The sequence below is a fragment of the Bufo bufo genome, chromosome 9 (genome assembly GCF_905171765.1).
Source record: "Bufo bufo chromosome 9, aBufBuf1.1, whole genome shotgun sequence".
NCBI lineage: Eukaryota > Metazoa > Chordata > Amphibia > Anura > Bufonidae > Bufo > Bufo bufo.
In genome coordinates this window covers 116379915-116399422 of record NC_053397.1, presented here as the reverse complement: position 1 = coordinate 116399422, position 19508 = coordinate 116379915, and the positions used below count along the sequence as shown (strand labels likewise).

The following is a 19508-nucleotide window of genomic DNA, read 5'->3' as shown; positions in this document are numbered from 1 at the left end:
CTGAATCCCCCCAGCTCCCCAGGGGCTATTCCACATCCCGGATACGACAGTGTCACGCTGTCTTGGGGTTGACTTGCCTGAAAGCAGAGAGCCACACCAGACCAGCACTCCTGTCTGCCCTGAATGCACAGGTGGATCAGTGGCTGATCCCGCACCAACTGGAGATCGGCAAAGTGGTGTGTGACAATGGAAGCAATTTGTTGGCGGCATTGAATTTGGGCAAGTTGTCACATGTGCCGTGCATGGCACATGTGTTGAATCTCATCGTACAACGCTTTGTGTCTAAGTACCCAGGCTTACAGGACGTCCTCAAGCAGGCCAGGAAGGTGTGTGGCTATTTAAGGCGTTCCTACACGGCCATGGCGCACTTTTCCGATATTCAGCGGCAAAACAACATGCCAGTGAGGCGCTTGATTTGCGACAGCCCGACACGTTGGAATTCAACACTCCTAATGTTCGACCGCCTGCTCCAACAAGAAAAAGCAGTCAACGAGTATTTGTATGACCGGGGTGCTAGGACATCCTCTGTGGAGCTAGGATTTTTTTTGCCACGTTACTGGACGCTCATGCGCAATGCCTGTAGGCTCATGCGTCCTCTTGAGGAGTTGACAAACCTAGTCAGTCGCACTGAAGGCACCATCAGTGACCTCATCCCATTTGTTTTCTTCCTGGAGCGTGCCCTGCGAATAGTGCTGGATCAGGCTGTAGATGAGTGTGAAGAGGAAGAGGAAGAGTTGTGGTCACCATCACCACCAGAAACGGCCTTGTCATCATCGCTTGCCGGACCTGCGGCAATGCTGGAAGAGGAGTATGAAGAAGAGGAGTCAGAGGAGGAATGTGGATTTGAGGAGGAGGAAGACCAACCACAGCAGGCATCCCAGGGTGCTCGTTGTTGTCACCTATCTGGGACCCATGGTGTTGTACGTGGCTGGGGGGAAGAACAGACCGTCAATGACATCAGTGAGGACGAGGAACGGGAAATGAGTAGCTCGGCATCCAACCTTGTGCAAATGGTGTCTTTCATGCTGTCATGTCTGTTGAGGGACCCTCGTATAAAAAGGATGAAGGAGAACGACCTGTACTGGGTGGCCACGCTACTAGACCCCCGGTATAAGCAGAAAGTGGCGGAAATGTTACCAAATTACCAAAAGTCGGAAAGGATGCAGCAGTTCAAAACCAAACAAAAAAAATATGCTTTACACAGCTTATAAGGGGGATGTCACAGCACAACGGGAATCTAACTGGGGAAGAGGTGAAAGTAATCCTCCTCCTACCATGACCACAGCGGCAAGGACAGGACGCTTTACAGATGTGTTGTTGATGAAGGACATGCAGAGCTTTTTCAGTCCTACACATCGCCACAGCCCTTCGGGATCCAGCCTTAGAGAATGACCCGACCGACAGGTAGCAGACTACCTCGCCTTAACTGCAGATATCGACACTCTGAGGAGCGATGAACTCCTTGACTACTGGGTGTGCAGGCTTGACCTGTGGCCTGAGCTATCCCAGTTTGCGATAGAACTTCTGGCCTGCCCCGCTTCAAGTGTCTTGTCAGAAAGGACCTTCAGTGCAGCAGGAGGCATTGTCACTGACAAGAGAAGTCACCTCTTTCAAAAAAGTGTTGATTACCTCACCTTCATTAAGATGAATGAGGCATGGATCCCGAAGGGACTGACAGTGGGGGATACGTTTGACTAACAAAAGGCCTGATGACATGCCTTGGCCTCAAAATGGTCCCCACTCTGCTGTATTTAATGTCTGCATACCGGATGACTTTCGTGAATTCTCCGCCACCAACTAGGGTTCAAGCCGCAATGTTTTAGTCACCTTTCTGCCTGGAAAACATCTATTTTTCCGGCCGCTGCTACAACAGCGGCTGAAACAATACCATTATTTTTCAGGCATGTGTACATGCCTAATTTTTCTGTCCTCTGGTGCTGCACTGTGGCTGCAAAAAAATGTATGACAATGAAGCGATCATCACTTCTATGAGTGTGTTGGCAATGTTGCCACACCCCAGATGATAAGGCCGTTGCTTCATTATGATCAGACCAAAAACGATCGGCTGGATAATTTTTCATAGAAAAAACATTAATTATTTTTTTTTTTTTTTTTAAAGTTGTATGGGTTTTTAACCCCTTAGTGACCAAGCCTGTTTGGGCCTTTATGACCAAGCGTTTTTCTTCCTTTTTTTATGGTCTCGTTCCAAGAGCTATAACTTTTTTATTTTTTCATCTATATAGCTTTATGAGGGCTTGTTTTTTACGGGACAAGTTGTAGTTTTTAATGGCGCCATTTTGGGGTACACATAACTTTCTGATTAACTTTTATTAACTCTTTCTGGGAGGAAGATGGGGAAAAATAGCAATACTGCCACTGCGTTTTTACATTATACATTTTTTGGCGTTCATTTTTCGGTACAAATAACATAATATCTTTATTCTCTGGGTCAGTACGATTACAGTGATACTAAATACTTATAATTTTGTTTACATTTTACTACTTTTTTTGCAATAAAACACCTTTTATTAACCCCAAAAATTATTTTGCATTGCCACTTCACAAGACCCATAACTTTTTTTTATTTCTTTATATGGAATTGTGTGAGGGCTTGATTTTTGAAAGACAACTTGTTTTTTTCATGGGTATGATTTTGGAGTAAATGCCGCTTTTTGATCGCTTGTTATTACGTTTTTTTTCGGTGGAAACTAAGAATACATTCGAAATTCTGTCTTTTTTTATTTTTTACGGCGTTCACCATAGGGGATAATTTATGTAATATTTATGTAGTCCCGGTCGTTACGGACGCGGCAATACCAAACATATGGTCGATATTTTCTTTTTGCAATTTTTTTCATTGAAAAGCGTATTTTCAATGGAAAAAAAGGCATATTTTTTTATTTTATGGAATTTTTTTTATTTAATAAATGTGTATTTTTTTTCTATTTTTTTTACTACTTAATAGTCCCACAAGGGGACTATAATATACAGTATTTTGATTGCTTTTAAAATGTAATGCATTATCTCTATAATGCATTGCATTTCAATAGCAATGCTATTCAAACATTGACCAGCAGGCTGCGCCAGAGAGGCACAGCCTGCTGGAAGTAACTGAAGACAGGCTCGGGCCCTCATCGGAAGCAAGGTAAGCTTCCCAGCACATCAGCACCCCGCGATCGCATTTTCGGGGTGCTGATGGGAGACAGAGGTAGTCCGCTCCCTCTGTCACCACTTTACATGCAGCGGGCGCCATTGCGCCCGGCATGTAAAGGGTTAAACAGCCCGGATCGGCACTCCTGCCGTTCCGGGCTGTTAGAGCAGGGACCCGGCTCTCATATGAGAGCCAGGTCCGCGCTCCCCGCTGCACGGGGGAGCCGCGCGGCGCTTAAACTGGGCCGCCGTAAAAACGCGGCGGCCCAGCCTAAGGCCCCTTGGTGACCGCCGTAAAAACACGTATGGGTGGTCACTAAGGGGTTAATACGTAAAATAAAAAATATCATAATAAAGTCTCATAATAGTTTATTAGAAATAATGCAGACAATTTAAAAAATCCCCATCAATTCCAATACAAAGCAAGTACAGAGCTCAGAACAAAATTATTTCAGGATGTCGTAATGGTTCGTTAATTCGACAATGGTTAATCAATTCGACACACGTCCCCGCATAGGGGACGTAACAGGGATTAAACTGATAGGAATAGTACTACTTAACACACCACTCATAAAGGGTGTCACAGCACATTGCTCCGTGCACGCGCAGTGCCCCAACTTGGGAGTAAGAGGACCGACCAAGCTACTTTTTCCATCTCCCGGTTCCTAAAATCAATTCAGTTTGGTGTATCAGAGTTTCGTTTGTCACTGTGAAGGCAGTCAAAGGTACTAATTTTTTTCACAAAAGGCAATCCCTGATATGGGACGTAACAGGGATTAAACTGATAGGAATAGTACTAGTTAAGACACCACTCATATAGGGTGTCACAGCACATTGCTCTGTGCACGTGCAGTGCCCCAACTTGGCAGTAAGAGGACCAACCAAGCTGCTTTTTCCATTTCCCGGTTCCTAAAATCAATTCAACACAAGTCCCCAGATAGGGGACGTAACAGGGATTAAACTGATAAGAATAGTACTAGTTAACACACCACTCATACTGTGTGGCAGAGTACATTGCACGGCGCACGCGCAGTGCCCAAATTGGAAGTAACAAGAAGGACGCACACAGATAAATCATATTTCTGCAAGGAGTTTGTCAACTTTTGACAACTGTTTGCGGTTGTCTAAAATCCATTCAATACACGTCCTGATAGGGGACGTAACAGGGATTAAACTGATGAGAAGAGAACTACAGAAAATAACACTCATATCGGGTTTGAGAGTAAATTGCACGGTGCAGACGCAGTGACCGTGGATTCAAACAAAGGAGAGGGAACCAGCGTTTTTTTAACCATCTCCCCGTTCGAAAAATCTATTCAATAAATGGACCCCAGATTGGGGACGTAACAGGGATTAAACTGATGAGAAGAGAACTACATAAAATAACACTCATATCGGGTGTGACAGTAAATTGCACGGCGCAGACGCAGTGACCGTGGATTCAAACAAAGGGGGGGGTACAGCATGGTGGTTAGTACTGTTAGAAATTGTATTACTGCAAGTAACAGTATATATACACAAAGGTGTTACCTAACCCTACTACAACCCCCGCCATCTGCATGGACAACAGCTGTGGTTTACAACCCTTTGACACCCATCATTATCATACTGGTCATTCAACAAACAGAAGTCCCTAGACTCTTCCTTTTAGTTTGCTGGAATGAATATCTGGAGGATTCTAGATTGGTTAGCCAGGAAATTTCTGGAACTTTCCTTCACTGTTATCTGACTCCATTTTGTCTGCATTAAACCTCACATCTCTTCCTCTTACATAAGGTACCTGGGCAAACTCAATGACCTTTTTTTGAACATTATAAGTTTAATGTATTGGCAAATCAGGATCTTGATTTTAGGTAAGGTCTTGTCTGTTATAGTCTCCTCCTAATATATTCTTCTCTGAAAATCCTCCTATGAGTTCCATTGTGGAAGTGTGGGGGAAAAGAGAAAATTACAATTACAGGTAATTAGGTTTTCAAATAGCCTCCACAAAAACGCTGGGGATTCCCTCCCAGTATATTTTTCTTTTGTATAATTGCTATGTTTTCTCTGTGTTTTGTATAATATGGAATCTTTTTTTTTATTTTTTATTTGCCTGATATCCGATGTCCAATGCCATTAACTGAAACAGGTAAAGCGGAGAATACTTTTATTTGCTGCTTTTATTTTGTTTCTTGTCCCAGGGAGCTGGGGAAACCTTCCTATGGGTCCTCTTGTGGAGGCTATTGGGAAACCAAATTACCAGTCATAGTAATTTAATCTTTTGGTTTACCTACTGTCCCCGATTTCCCCATTGTCAGCCTTTAAAGCTGCAGTCAGCTAACGCAATGAAAAGGACTCCCGTTCACATGCACAGTAGTCCCAACAATGTATTTCAGTGCAGCCTTAAACACTGGCAGCTGCGTAATGGGAAGGGGGGATGGGCAGTAGGAAAATAGAAAGTAGTGATCTAAACGTCCGGTGATTCATACTGTAGATTAATGATTTATATGCGTATACATGTCTGGATCAGAAATCTGGATATTTCTGAAAAATAAATGACACTTTAATTGCATAATAACACTGGAGTGCACTGGTTTCTCTTAAATATCCTCAGATAGGTGATCAATATCAGATCAATACCGATCAGCTGTTTTAAGAGACCGCAGCAATACAAATAGAGAAGTGAGGCGGCACTGCCGGCGTCTCCGGCCAACTCAGAGGTGGGAACTGCGCAACTCAATCAAAAGGCGCCCTTCAGTGGTGCTCTGCTATCAGCAAAAGAGTTCACGGTATTAATGTAGGAATGAAGAAGAAATGATAGCGGCACTCACCCAGGTGTAGCAAAAAGTATCTTTAATCCAGGAAAGACAAGTACAAAGTAACAGCAGGTTGGGGCGGATACAGGCGTGTATGCGACGAGTGATCAGCTGGCGACGGCCGTTTTGCGCACCTTGCGCTTCCTCTGGCCTCTGATCACATCACGCTACCTGTATGTTCCCTTTATAACAAGTCTCCAGCTGTCCAGAAAATCTCTGACCCTGGAGCAAATCAGTAATCAAGCTAAGAAATAATGGCTGAAACACTAAATACAGGTACCGGACTAATACCATCCCTAACAAACATAAACAGTCACTACCTAGGCTAAATACGTGTTTACTACAGATACACACTTAACTCATTACGGTCATTTAACCCTAGAGGTCCCATTGCATCAGTGCGGATGATCCAATCAGCCTCCCTTTGCATTAAGAGGCGATCCCTGTCCCCACCAGCAGGTGGAGCCGGTACATGTTCCAGAGCTGCAAACTTCAGGCATTCCACATTACCACCATGCATGTTCAACACATGCTTGATCAATCTGGGACATCCTTTTCCTGATTTAACAGAATTCATGTGCTGCCTAAATCTCTCATACATAGGGCGAATTGTCTTCCCTATGTAGAAAGAGCCACAGGCGCACAACACCAGATATACTACATATTTAGTTCTGCATGTGGTGAACTGCACGAGTCCATGCTGCATGCCAGCAAAAAAGACAAACCTGCCTTTTATTATATATTTGCAGAAAGAACAATTGCCACATCTGTGGCTGCCTGTTGGGATGTTCTCAGTCAGCCAATTTTTTGTTCTCATATTCCTCAACCTTCTCCTCACTAATTTATCCCTGACATTTATCCATGGCATCTTTTGAAGGTGACAAGTGGTTTATTTCCCGTTAAGTCCTGTAATCCTTCGTCGTTTTTGAGGATCTCCCAGTTTTTGAATATAGCCTGTCTAATAGTGTCTGCTACAGGACTATACTTGAAGGCAAAAGCAAATCTCTCATTTTTACTTTTATTTTTGCCTTCAAGCAACTCCTTCTGGGTAAAGCGGCCTGCCTTTGTTAATGCCACGTCTAGAATGCTTTCAGGGTATCCCCTCCGTAACAATCTATTCTTGAGTTCTAGGGCTTGTTGTCTATAGCCTACCTCTGTACTGTTTATGCGCTTAAGCCTAATAAATTGGCCATAAGGCACTGCACGTTTTACGCTACGTGGATGATAGCTGTCATAGTGCAGCAGGGAATTTGTGGCTGTGGGCTTACGATAGCCCTTGGTGATTAATGTGCTGTTCTCAATAGTGACTCATCAAGGAATTCTAGTGATTAATCTTTTGGTTTACCTACTGTCCCCGATTTCCCCATTGTCAGCCTTTAAAGCTGCAGTCAGCTAACGCAATGAAAAGGACTCCCGTTCACATGCACAGTAGTCCCAACAATGTATTTCAGTGCAGCCTTAAACACTGGCAGCTGCGTAATGGGAAGGGGGGATGGGCAGTAGGAAAATAGAAAGTAGTGATCTAAACGTCCGGTGATTCATACTGTAGATTAATGATTTATATGCGTATACATGTCTGGATCAGAAATCTGGATATTTCTGAAAAATAAATGACACTTTAATTGCATAATAACACTGGAGTGCACTGGTTTCTCTTAAATATCCTCAGATAGGTGATCAATATCAGATCAATACCGATCAGCTGTTTTAAGAGACTGCAGCACTTGTACATGTGCCTTGTCTTCATTGTTTAACTGCTTGCAACCACAGCAGTAAGCAGGTATAATTACAACTCCACCATCCTATTCATTTCAATGGTGAGATGGCTTACTTGTAATTACACCTGTACACTGCTGCAGTTGCGACGGCGAGCAGGTATACAATGAAGAGACAGCAGCATCCTCCGCCGATCTGATATTGATGACCTATCCCGAGGTTTCCAGTCTGTAAGTTTTCAGTCTGCCTGTTTCCAGTCTGCCTATGGCATCTGCCTCTTAATAAATTAGTGTCATGCCCTGCTCTGACTATGTGCGGAGGTGCACAGGTGCAGATTAGCAGCACATGTTTAGTTTTTTGTTTTGTTTTGGAGTCGTGCTAGATCCGCCTTCCTTCAGGTGCACTGGGTGGGGTCATTGGTTTAAATCACACTCAATCCCAGTGCGGGTTATAGAAATCAGTCTGGCCTTGGAAGCAAGGAAGGAAGGATTGTCTGTTCCGGCTCAGATAAGATAAGTTTGGTTTCTGTTTTTGTGGTTTGCTGTCTAGGCTGTTTGTGTTACGTCTGTCCCCTCCATGTTCTGAGGGAGCAGGCTGCCCTATTCCCCTTTCACCATCTCAGGGATTCTAGGGTATTTGCAGCCCAGGCACGAGGACACATTCCCACCTTAAGGGTCTGAATGTGGGCTGAGCAGTATAGGGAGAGCTGTTAGGGATTTGCTAGGAGGTGACCTTACCCCAGCTTCTCGCCTAGAAACTTGTTGCTTGGTTTATCTGTGTATCGGAGATCCTGTCCGCCGTGACAATTAGCAAATAGTGGCCAAAAGGATAGAGAAAGGCGCTCATAGAGTATGTTATCAATTTTCGCAGATGACACTAAACTGTGTAAAGTAATTAACACTGAAGAGGACAGTATACTACTACAGAGGGATCTGGATAGATTGGAGGCTTCGGTAGAAAAGTGGCAGATGAGGTTTAACACTGACAAATGTAAAGTTATGCACATGGGAAAGAATAATGCAAGTCACCCGTACATACTAAATGGTAAAACACTCTGTAACACTGACATGGAAAAGGATCTAGGAATTTTAGTAAACAGCAAACTAAGCTGCAAAAACCAGTGTCAGGCAGCTGCTGCCAAGGCCAATAAGATAATGGGTTGCATCAGAAGGGGCATAGATGCCCGTGATAAGAACATAGTCCTACCACTTTATAAATCGCTAGTCAGACTACACATGGAGTACTGTGTACAGTTCTGGGCTCCTGTAAACAAGGCAGACATAGCAGAGCTGGAGAGGGTCCAGAGGAGGGCAACTAAAGTAATAACTGGAATGGGGCAACTACAGTACCCTGAAAGATTATCAAAATTAGGGTTATTCACGTTAGAAAAAAGACGACTGAGGGGAGATCTAATTAATATGTATAAATATATCAGGGGTCAGTACAGAGATCTATCCCATCATCTATTTATCCCCAGGACTGTGACTGTGACAAGGGGACATCCTCTGCGTCTGGAGGAAAGAAGGTTTGTACACAAACATAGAAAAGGATTCTTTACGGTAAGAGCAGTGAGACTATGGAACTCTCTGCCTGAGGAGGTGGTGATGGTGAGTACAATAAAGGAATTCAAGAGGGGCCTGGACGTATTTCTGGAGCGTAATAATATTACAGGCTATAGCTACTAGAGAGGGGTCGTTGATCCAGGGAGTTATTCTGATTGCCTGATTGGAGTCGGGAAGGAATTTTTTATTCCCCTAAAGTGGGGAAAATTGGCTTCTACCTCAAAGTTTTTTTTTTGCCTTCCTCTGGATCAACTTGCAGGATGACAGGCCGAACTGGATGCACAAATGTCTTTTTTCGGCCTTATGTACTATGTTACTATGTTACTATGTTCAGCAAATCAAATTTCTACTGTAAGAAATAGTTTGCTTACCTATTGAGGTTGCACCAATTGGGCGCAACCAAAATGAAGGCCAAGTAAAGAAAATCAACGGTTGGCTGCAACAGTTGGTGCAGCCTAAATTCATCCGATCACCTTTTGCAGGAGCCACCCCACCACTTGGGTAACAGTAGGAAAGAAGAAACTCTGGACTTTGCGTCAAGCATATGGAACGCAGACGGCACACTAACACAACCAGTAGTTTAAGCAATTTTTCAGTTTATTCAAGAACCCCTTTATCAAGTCTGAGGCGGGACAGCAGAGCGGGTGCCGCGGCTGTTTCTCAGCTGCACGTGAAAGACGCTGACCTGTCTTTCTTAATAAATTAGGCACATCACACCAGTGCAGCGAGATCAAGAGTGGCATATGGGTATGTCCCTCATTTTGTAAATTTTGGGGGAGATTTATCAAACTGGTGTAAAGAAAAAGTTTCCCATAACAACTAATGAGATTCCACCTTTCATTTTCCAGAGCAGCTTTGGAAAATTAAAGGTGAAATCTGATTGGTTGCTTTGGGCACACCAGTTTGATAAATATTCTTCTTTTTTTTTAACTTAAAATCCTTGTAAATAAAAAAGAAATTAAATGTAAAACATGGCTCGATGTCTATGGCTTTTAAGCCTCATACACACGGCAGAGCATTGATCATAGAGCCTGTGAAACTATATGGTCGCCCCATTGCAGCATTGATGATGGTACACAGCATTGATTTTTAAATTACAGTATGGGCCTATAAGTTTGTATTTGGGGAATTTGTAAAGTGTTATAATACATTCTAGAGATATGCCACCATTGTCTATGCTGAAAACCCCTTATTGTAGTAAGTTTCTTACCATTGCCACATTTTGAGTACGGTACAGAATAATGATTTTGTGTAGTGTTTAAAGGGGTATTCCAGTTGTGTATGTTTTTTTTTAAAACTGCACTGTTGCGCTGCAATGTGTGTCAGAGTCTTAACCCATACAGAAACAGTTTCCAGGAGTCCAGCGTTACCTTTCTATCCTACTGCTGTTCTCCTGTTTTCATCTGTAATCCGCTCTTACCTTTATGGCTCCTTTCCTTACATCACATTCTGAATGCATTGCCCATGATTCTGTTGCGTTGCCCTGGATGAAATGAGCAGGGCTAACACTTCCCCTGCTTAAGAGGAAATAAGCTTGGCAGAGAATAACTGTACATGCTCGACCATGCTGCACAGAAAACTATTGGTCGTATCCATGGAAAACTTTGAATAAACAAAAGGCGGGCTGCCCCCAAAAAAGTACTTTTATTACAGATAAAGGCAGCAAAACTGGTAATAACAGTAAATTTGTGATCCATTTGCATGGTAAAACATAGATACTACTTTGTGTAACTGGAATACCCTTTTAAATTTGTTTTTCTGAATAGGTCTCATCAGAAAAGATGGATCAAACGTCAAGCTGCCAAAACTGCTTACTGAAAGAACATAATACAGGTGTCAATCAGTATGTTGGAAATTTGTCTAACTTCATTCATCTCCAAAAACTTGTGCAAGAAAAAGAGAAAATAATTCAGGTATTTCGTTTTGTTCTTTAGAGGTTTTACTGTCATAAGATCATGATGAATTGTACATTATATACATTTTCATATTTGTTGTTTATATTTGTAATATTTCATAGTATCTCAACGTTAAAGAATTCATATTTTTACTCTGTATTTCATAGTTTTACAGTTGCTGTAGACCTATAGACCAAATCCAACAGGACTTCCAACATCTTTAGAAGGGTTGTCTAGTGGTATTAATGATTCTCTAGAGATTAAAAGTAAAAAAAAACAAGAAACAAAAGAAAAGAAAAAAGAAGTCATCCTCACCGATCCTCTGCTGTTTCATTGCTGCTTCAGTCTCTGCTGCTCCTCACTTTCTGGTCCCAGCTCAATATACCAGAAATGCCAGAATATGGCTGCTCAGCCAAACATTGGCTGAATCAAGCCACTACTATGGCCAGTGATTAGCATAACAAACATCTCCCGGCAGTCTGACAGTTTTAACCCCTCCACGACCTCCAGCATATATATGTAAGGCTACTTTCACACTTGCGTTCGGGGTTCAGCTTGTGAGCTCCGTTTGAAGGCTCTCACAAGCGGCCCCGAACGGATCCGTACGGCCCCAATGCATTCTGAGTGGATGCGGATCCGCTCAGAATGCATCAGTTTGGCACCGTTTGGCACTGTTTGGCCTCCGTTCCGCTCAGCAGGCGGACACCCGAACGCAGCTTGCAGCGTTTTGGTGTCCGCCTGGCCGTGCGGAGCCAAACTGATCCATCCAGACTTACAATGCAAGTCAATGGGGACGGATCCGTTTGACGTTGACACAATATGGTGCAATTTCAAACGGATCCATCCCCCATTGACTTTCAATGTAAAGTCAGGAGTCCCCTATTAATATACCATCAGATCGGAGTTTTCTCCAATTTGGTATATTTTAACTTGAAGCGTCCCCATCACCATGGGAACGCCTCTATGTTAGAATATACCATCGGATTTAGATCGTGAAACTCAAATCCGACAGTATATTCTAACACAGAGGCGTTCCCATGGTGATGGGGGCGCTTCAAGTTAGAATATACTGAGAACTGTGTACATGACTGCCCCCTGTATTTAACTCATTGGTGGCCAGTGCGGCCCCCCTCCCTCCCTCCACAGTATTAAATGTGACCAGTGCGGCCCCCCTCCCTCTATATTCATTGCTGGTCAGTGCGGTCCCCCCTCCCTCCCTCCCCAGTATTAATTGTGACCAGTGCGGCCCCCCTCCCTCTATATTCATTAGTGGCCAGTGCGGCCCCCCCTCCCTCCCTCCCCAGTATTAATTGTGACCAGTGCGGCCCCCTCCCTCTATATTCATTGGTGGCCCGTGCGGATTCCCAGTATTAAATATGACCAGTGTGGCCCCCCTCCCTCTATATTCATTGGTGGCCAGTGCGGATTCTCAGTATTAAATGTGACCAGTTCGGCCTCCCCTCTTCGCCCCCCCCCCTAATTAAAATCACCCCCCCCCATCATTGGTGGCAGCGGAGAGTTCCGATCTGAGTCCCAGTTTAATCGCTGGGGCTCGGATCGGTTACCATGGCAGCCAAGACGCTATTGCAGTCTTGGCTGCCATGGTTACTTAGCAATAAATAGAAGCATTATACTTACCTGCAAGCTGCGATGTCTGTGACCGGCCGGGAGCTCCTCCTACTGGTAAGTGAAAGACCAGTCACTGCACGGGCCCCGCTGTCATTATAAAAGCAGATGCCGGCCCCCAGCCTCTCCTCCCTCTCAGCTGATACACCCGTCGCGCGGCGTATCATTGAAAATTCGGAAAAATGCAGTATTCGCCACATGAGACGCACTGCTATTTTCCCCCCACTTTGGGGGGGGGGAGTAAGTCTTATAGGGCGAAAAATATGGTATATTAATGCCATACGGCAACTGGCATAATGGAAACTACATTGTATGCAACCATAAATAGTGCCATTAGAAAGTACAACTTGTCCTGCAAAAAATAAGCCTTCATAAGGCCATGTTAACAGAAAAATAAAAAAAAGTTAGGGAATGCGGGGAGTGAAAAACAAAAACACAAAAATGGAAAAATTGCAAGGTCCTCTAAGGGTTAACCCCCACTGATCACGAGAAAAACATTACCAAGCAAAGCTCCATCTAAGCTCATGCACTGTGTCTGCAGTTGCTACTTATTTTCAGCTCAACCCTTTTTACTGCAATACAGCACTAGGAGTAATAAATACATGACCAAACATGGACATTTGTCTGGTAAATACCAGATGGTCAGACACACACTGATCACATATTAATGACTAGCTTCATTATTATTATTTGCCCCGAACCCTTTTAAACAAAATATATTTGAACTTTAATATTCATTTATATTAAGGGTACTTTCACACTCGCGTTGTGAAGATCCGGCAGGCAGTTCCGTCGGCGCAACTGCCTGCCGGATCTGGAAATCCATGTGCGAACGAATAGCATTTGTAGACAGATCCGGATGCGGATCCGTCTAACAAATGCATTGAAACACTGGATCCATCTCTCCGGTGCCATCCGGAAAAACGGATCCGGTATTTTTTTTGCATTTTTAAAGGTCTGCGCATGCATTTTGAACGGAGAAAATACCCCAGCATGCTACGGTATTTTCTCCGGCCAAATACCGTAAGAGTGACTGAACTGAAGACATCCTGATGCATCCTGAACGGATTGCTCTGCATTCAGAATGCATTAGGATAAAACTGATCAGCTTTTTTCCGGTATTGAGCCTCTAGGACGGAACTTAATACCGGAAAACTTTAACGCAAGTGTGAAAGTACCCTAACACAACTACTTTCAATTAATCAAATACTCCTAAATTGTTATGTCTGTGATGGAAAGACCCTTTTAACGGTCTGGCTTAATGGTTGTTTTTAACATAATGCAGTAAAAATACCAGCCTCCAATTTTTAATATGTAAACATTTGTATTTGCTTTTCAAGACATTGACCCAAAGTTGCTCAGTTCAGCCAATGGTTATCAGCATGAAATCTGAAGATTTGGACGCTAAAGGTGAATTTCTACATTATTTCTGATTTCCTAATTATCATTGTACATAAAACAATAATTCATTAAACGTAAGTGATCTGTCAACTATTTTAGAGATTCTCCAGCATATTTTGACTAGTAATATGACCCTATGCCTATCATTTCTTTTGCTGTTTCTAAGCAGTTGCTTGGTAATGTAACCCAAACACATGTACAGTTGTGTCATCGCTAGTGCTCCTTTTTTTCGCATAACGTTACTACTGAAGCGGGAGTTCTCATCCTTCGCTATGAACGAAACAACCACTGTAACTGCAATACACAACAAAGCCAGTAGATGGCAGTGTTAACCTAAACTAGGTAATTACACTACACAATACACTATTCCTAATCCTCCTCTGCAACCTTACCGGCTACCCTCATCCCTACACTGTTATTCTTCTGATATAATGAAAATTGAAAGAAAAAAATTGCTTTGTTAAAAATTAAGAATGTAGGGTATAAAATAGTTAATCGGCAGTACGGTTCCTGGTTACATAAGTGAACTAATGTGAACCTAAGGGCAGGGCTGGTTCTAGGTGAAATGGGGCCCTGGGGCGGAAAACAATAAGGCCCCCCCCCCCCCACACACACACTGGGACGGGTGAGATGGTGCCTGGGATGGATCCGATACAGTTTAATCAACCAACCTACCAGTAACTGGCCCCCTCCCCCCCAAATGCACATTTCTCCAGTCCAACTGACTCCAAACAGAACCAGGGCGGGCTAGTACACTGGCACAGGTGAGATGATGCCTGGGATGGATCCGATCCAGTTTAATCAACCAACCTACCAGACTGGGATGGATCACGATCCAGTTTAATCAACCAACCAGTTACTGGTAGGTTGGTTGATTAAACTGGATCGGATCCATCCCAGGCACCATCTCACCCATGCCAGTGTACTAGCCCGCCCTGGTTCTGTTTGGACAGTTGGACTGGAGAAATGTGCATTTGGGGGGTGTGAGGGGGCCAGTTACTGGTAGGTTGGTTGATTAAACTGGGTCGGATCTCACCTGTCCCAGTGCCAGTATACTAGCCCGCCCTGGTTCTGATTGGACAGTTGGACTGGAGAAATGTGCATTTGGGGGGGGGGGACAGTTACTGGTAGTACCAGTAACTGCCCCCCCCCCCCCCCATGCACATTTCTCCAGTCCAACTGACTCCAAACTCAAACAGAACCAGGGCCACAGGGCGGGCTAGTAGTACACTGGGACGGCCCGGACGGGTGAGATGGTGCCGGACTAAGTAAGTCAGTGAGTGGGAAACACTGGGGATGGATGGATCATGGATCCGATCCAGTTTAATTAACAACAGCAAAACAATATAACCAACGAATTATGAACCTACCAGACTGGAACTTGGCTGGGGGCTGGCTGCCTTCTGACTGTGGGCGTCGGGCCTTCCCTGGCGCTGCTGGCAGAGTGTGAGACTGGGCTCTCTGGGCTGGGCTGTGGCTGGCTGGCTGCCAAATGCCAATGGTATCCGCTTGCTTGCTTGCTTTGCTAGTTGCTCCTTGCCTCATGCCTCCTTAAGTAGTAGTACAATCCTCCAAGTTCTCTGCTCTGGGTGGGGGGGGGGGCGGAGCCTGTGGCAACGTACGTCAGCCAGACGCTAGACGTGCCTGCCTGTGCCGTGCATGCCGCTGCTGCTCCAGTCTTGAATCTCTTAAAGAGACAAGCAGCGGCAGCGCAGGCACAGTCAGTGACCGGCTCTGTCTTTTCTGCTGCTGTTCTGTGCCTGCCCAATTCTAAACTATTATAGCACTTTCCCCTATATTTATTTTAAAGGAAAGGGGGTAAAAGGGGGTAAAAGGGTTAATGTGCAGTCGGACTGGAGGTCAGGGTTAGGGTTACTTTCAGCAGGCGTGTCAATAGCTTTCTGCTGTAACAATTGACACTGTAAAGCAGGGGTGCACAACCTTTTCTGGTTGGGGGCCACATTGTCAGCCTAAACAAATTCCAAGGGCCGAAAATAAAACTTAAAGAGGTACTACCAACTGATATACTATATTTTTTGCATATTGAACATACAGTAGATATCATAAATGTCTAGTTACACTTCTAGTGCTCCCATCTAATGGGAGAATACATGAAAAATACATGTGAGCAGCCACAAAACATAAACATACAGATCTGTTACCAGATGGTTGGGACAGCATCGAGAATGGTATTGAGGGCCACATGTGGCCCCTGGGCCGCAGGTTGTGCACCCCTGCTGTAAAGGTAATAATTCTCCGCTCTGGCAATTACAGCAGCCTGTATCTATATACTGTATCTCCACTATACTGTACCTGTAGCAGTTAAGACAAAATGTGTCCATAAATCTCCACTGTGACAACAGCATACTGTATATTTTCAAATCTCTGCTATAGCAGTTATGTCAGCAAGTATTTATAAATCTCTGCGCTTCAAGGGGTTAAAGAGCCATATACCTATTTATTTATACCTATTTTATTGCTGTTTACTACACTATAATTATGAATTAGAAATATACTATATATAATTATATTATATAACATTATAATTGTAAAAAGTCAACCTGTTAAATTACATGAATGGCATATTATACAATACCATACATGATTCAATAAGGAAATACTGTACAAGGGGAACACATATCCATGAAACATTCATTACATCGTGTATATACTGTATATTTTTATTGCACATCAGACACATCATAGATCAAATGACACATATTATAATAAAAAAAAAAAAAAAATAACATGATCACAATTAATTATATTTTATAACTATAAAAAAGGATTATAATTTTATATTGCTTAATTTAGTATATATTACATAGAGCATCATGCACTGTTATTTACAGAAATAAACTATTTTATGCTGAAAAAATCATACAAATAAAAACAAATTTACAAAATTATACTATATATACAGTATATATATATATATATTTCTGTTGCTATTATCTCACTTCATATTAATTATACTACAGTACAGTACTGTAATGTACTTCTATTTCTTTAAAAAACAAAAACATCAAAGACACAGCTCCCACAACATGTTTCTTGGAAAATGCGACATCCTCTGGGATAACAAGTGCTTGTTCCAATTTATTGTAAATAAATAATAGATATATATGAGCCAGGAAGCGGTAGTTGCGGCTGCCGAGCGGCATATACTGTATCCACAGTATACAGTATGGACAGAGTCTTACATTTACTGTACAGTAGATTCTTCAATGCGATAAGCTGCAGGGACTTCCTAAAAAATCACTGAACATGTGTTAATGTCACCTTTCTCCAGGGCACCATTGCTCACCATCTCCCTGTACCGTACTACTGTATATAAAGACCCCAGTTTAGAACTTGATGAGCGCACAATGTACCGTAGAAAGGAACAGTGCAGTAGCTGTCCATATATTACTGTACAGTAATCTACTGTACAAAGTACCAGGACTGGGGCTCACACTACAAGGGGAGGAATACTGTATGGACACCCTGAGAATTGTACAGTAGGTTCTCCCACGATGCACAATTCTCAGGGTGTCCATACAGTTTTATCCAGTGTGTGTCAATTCCAAACAGTGGGTTAGGTGTACTGTAAGTATCGTCTCTCACACCGGTTGAGAGATGAGAAACCATACAAACAGCACTTTTCGTTTTATGTTCAGTGTACTGTATATTTATATGCATGGATGAAAGGGTTAATGGGATGAAATAATGAAGAAAGGGGATAGAAGGGTTACTGTACTGTAGTATAACTAATAAGAAAGGAGATAATAGCAATGGAAATATATATATATACTGTATAATTTAGTAAATTTGTTTTTATTTTTATGATATTTTTTTTTAGCATAAAATAGTTTATTGCTGTAAATAACAGTGCATGATGTTGTATATCATATATACCAAATCAAGCAATATAGGATTATAATCCTTTTTCATAGTTTATGTAAAATATAATTAATTGTGATGGTTATTTTATTATTTTTTGCGACGCTACCGCAGCTGCTGTGGGACTTATCTGTTCTAGTGAAATGTGTGTGTATACAGTATATATATATATATATATATATATATGTGTGTAAAAAAGGCCAAGGCAGCACTCAAATATCCGTGAAAAAGGGGTATTTTAATGACCCATGTGGAAACAGCAACGTTTCAGCTCACTCCATGGAGCCTTTGTCAAGCCATAATACATAGTGCAAAGTCAAGTGCTTATATAGCATACATAATTAACAAAAGTGATTACATGATTATACATCAATTTTTACAAAAACACTATTAAAAACAGTAAATATCAAGTGTATATGATTACATAACAATAAAAACAGACCATATAACATAAAGTGCTATGTGCCAAAAAGTTCTAACCATAAATTCATCTTGTTACAGTGCATAACATCATTAATCAATATTACAAATCAGGTTTACATGATTGTGCTAATTAAAAACAAATAATTCATCTAATATAGAACTCTCACATGTAGCTTGAGACGGCAGGACTCAGTCGGCGTCCGGAATTGAGTAGGGCGTAGGCGTGGGAAGCTCCTCATCCCGCGAGACTATCTATCACATAGGACACATAGACTCCCACATCCAAGATGGCGACCCAGCACCAAACAGAGACTGAGCATGCTCGTTCCCGGAACAAGATGGAAACAGTCTGACACACACAAATCATGTGACAAAGTCACATGACCGCCATTCATAACAATGGACCGATTATACTACACCATTTCCTTAATAATAGCTCAAAAAAAGGGAGTCCAGCAGTGCAAAACGGGCCAATGGCATACCGCCACTATCACCCTTGTTCACCTGTTCCCTCATATTTATATATCAATGGTTATATCTCTAATGGTCCACAAATCATGGGCAGTCACAATTTATCTCAAATGGTGTGGCATATATATAAATCACATAAAATGTATACTTTATTTATATGTTAAAACATCAGGCTATACGGATAAAATGCACCATCCTGTAAATAGGCAGACTGTCTGTATATTGCGGTAGGGTGTGTCAATGTACACTGAATACACAAATTATAGGGGCCAGGCCGAATGTAAATCAGTTTTTGTAAAGAGCTTCTGTTTAGCTATTGTTCCGATTACACACTACTGTCGGTTTGTTGGCCCATTGCCCGCTAATAAAAGTACAGCAGTACGCCCTTTGTTAGAATTTTTCATAGAATTACATTGCTGTAGATGGATAATATGGGGGTCTGCAGCGCTTGCTGTAAACCAAAAAAAAATGTAAATAACAAACAACAGAGCCACTGTAAGTCCCAGCGTTAACTAATGTACTGTATGGGCAAATAAAAGCATGTCATTCTGGCATTAACACTGAGCTCCCCAACGCTTACAGTTCCC

The 19508-nt window shown here is 42.6% G+C and overlaps 1 protein-coding gene across 1 annotated transcript in view; it reads left to right on the top strand.

The window, feature by feature from the left end:
* Positions 1 to 19508, top strand: part of LOC120979810 (myomegalin-like) — a 245000-nt gene that overhangs the window by 81802 nt on the left and 143690 nt on the right. Inside the window, exons 6-7 of the mRNA XM_040408766.1 lie at positions 10990 to 11136; positions 14085 to 14154. Of these exons, the coding sequence (XP_040264700.1) occupies positions 10990 to 11136; positions 14085 to 14154 (217 nt within the window). The remainder of the gene's footprint in view (positions 1 to 10989; positions 11137 to 14084; positions 14155 to 19508) is intronic.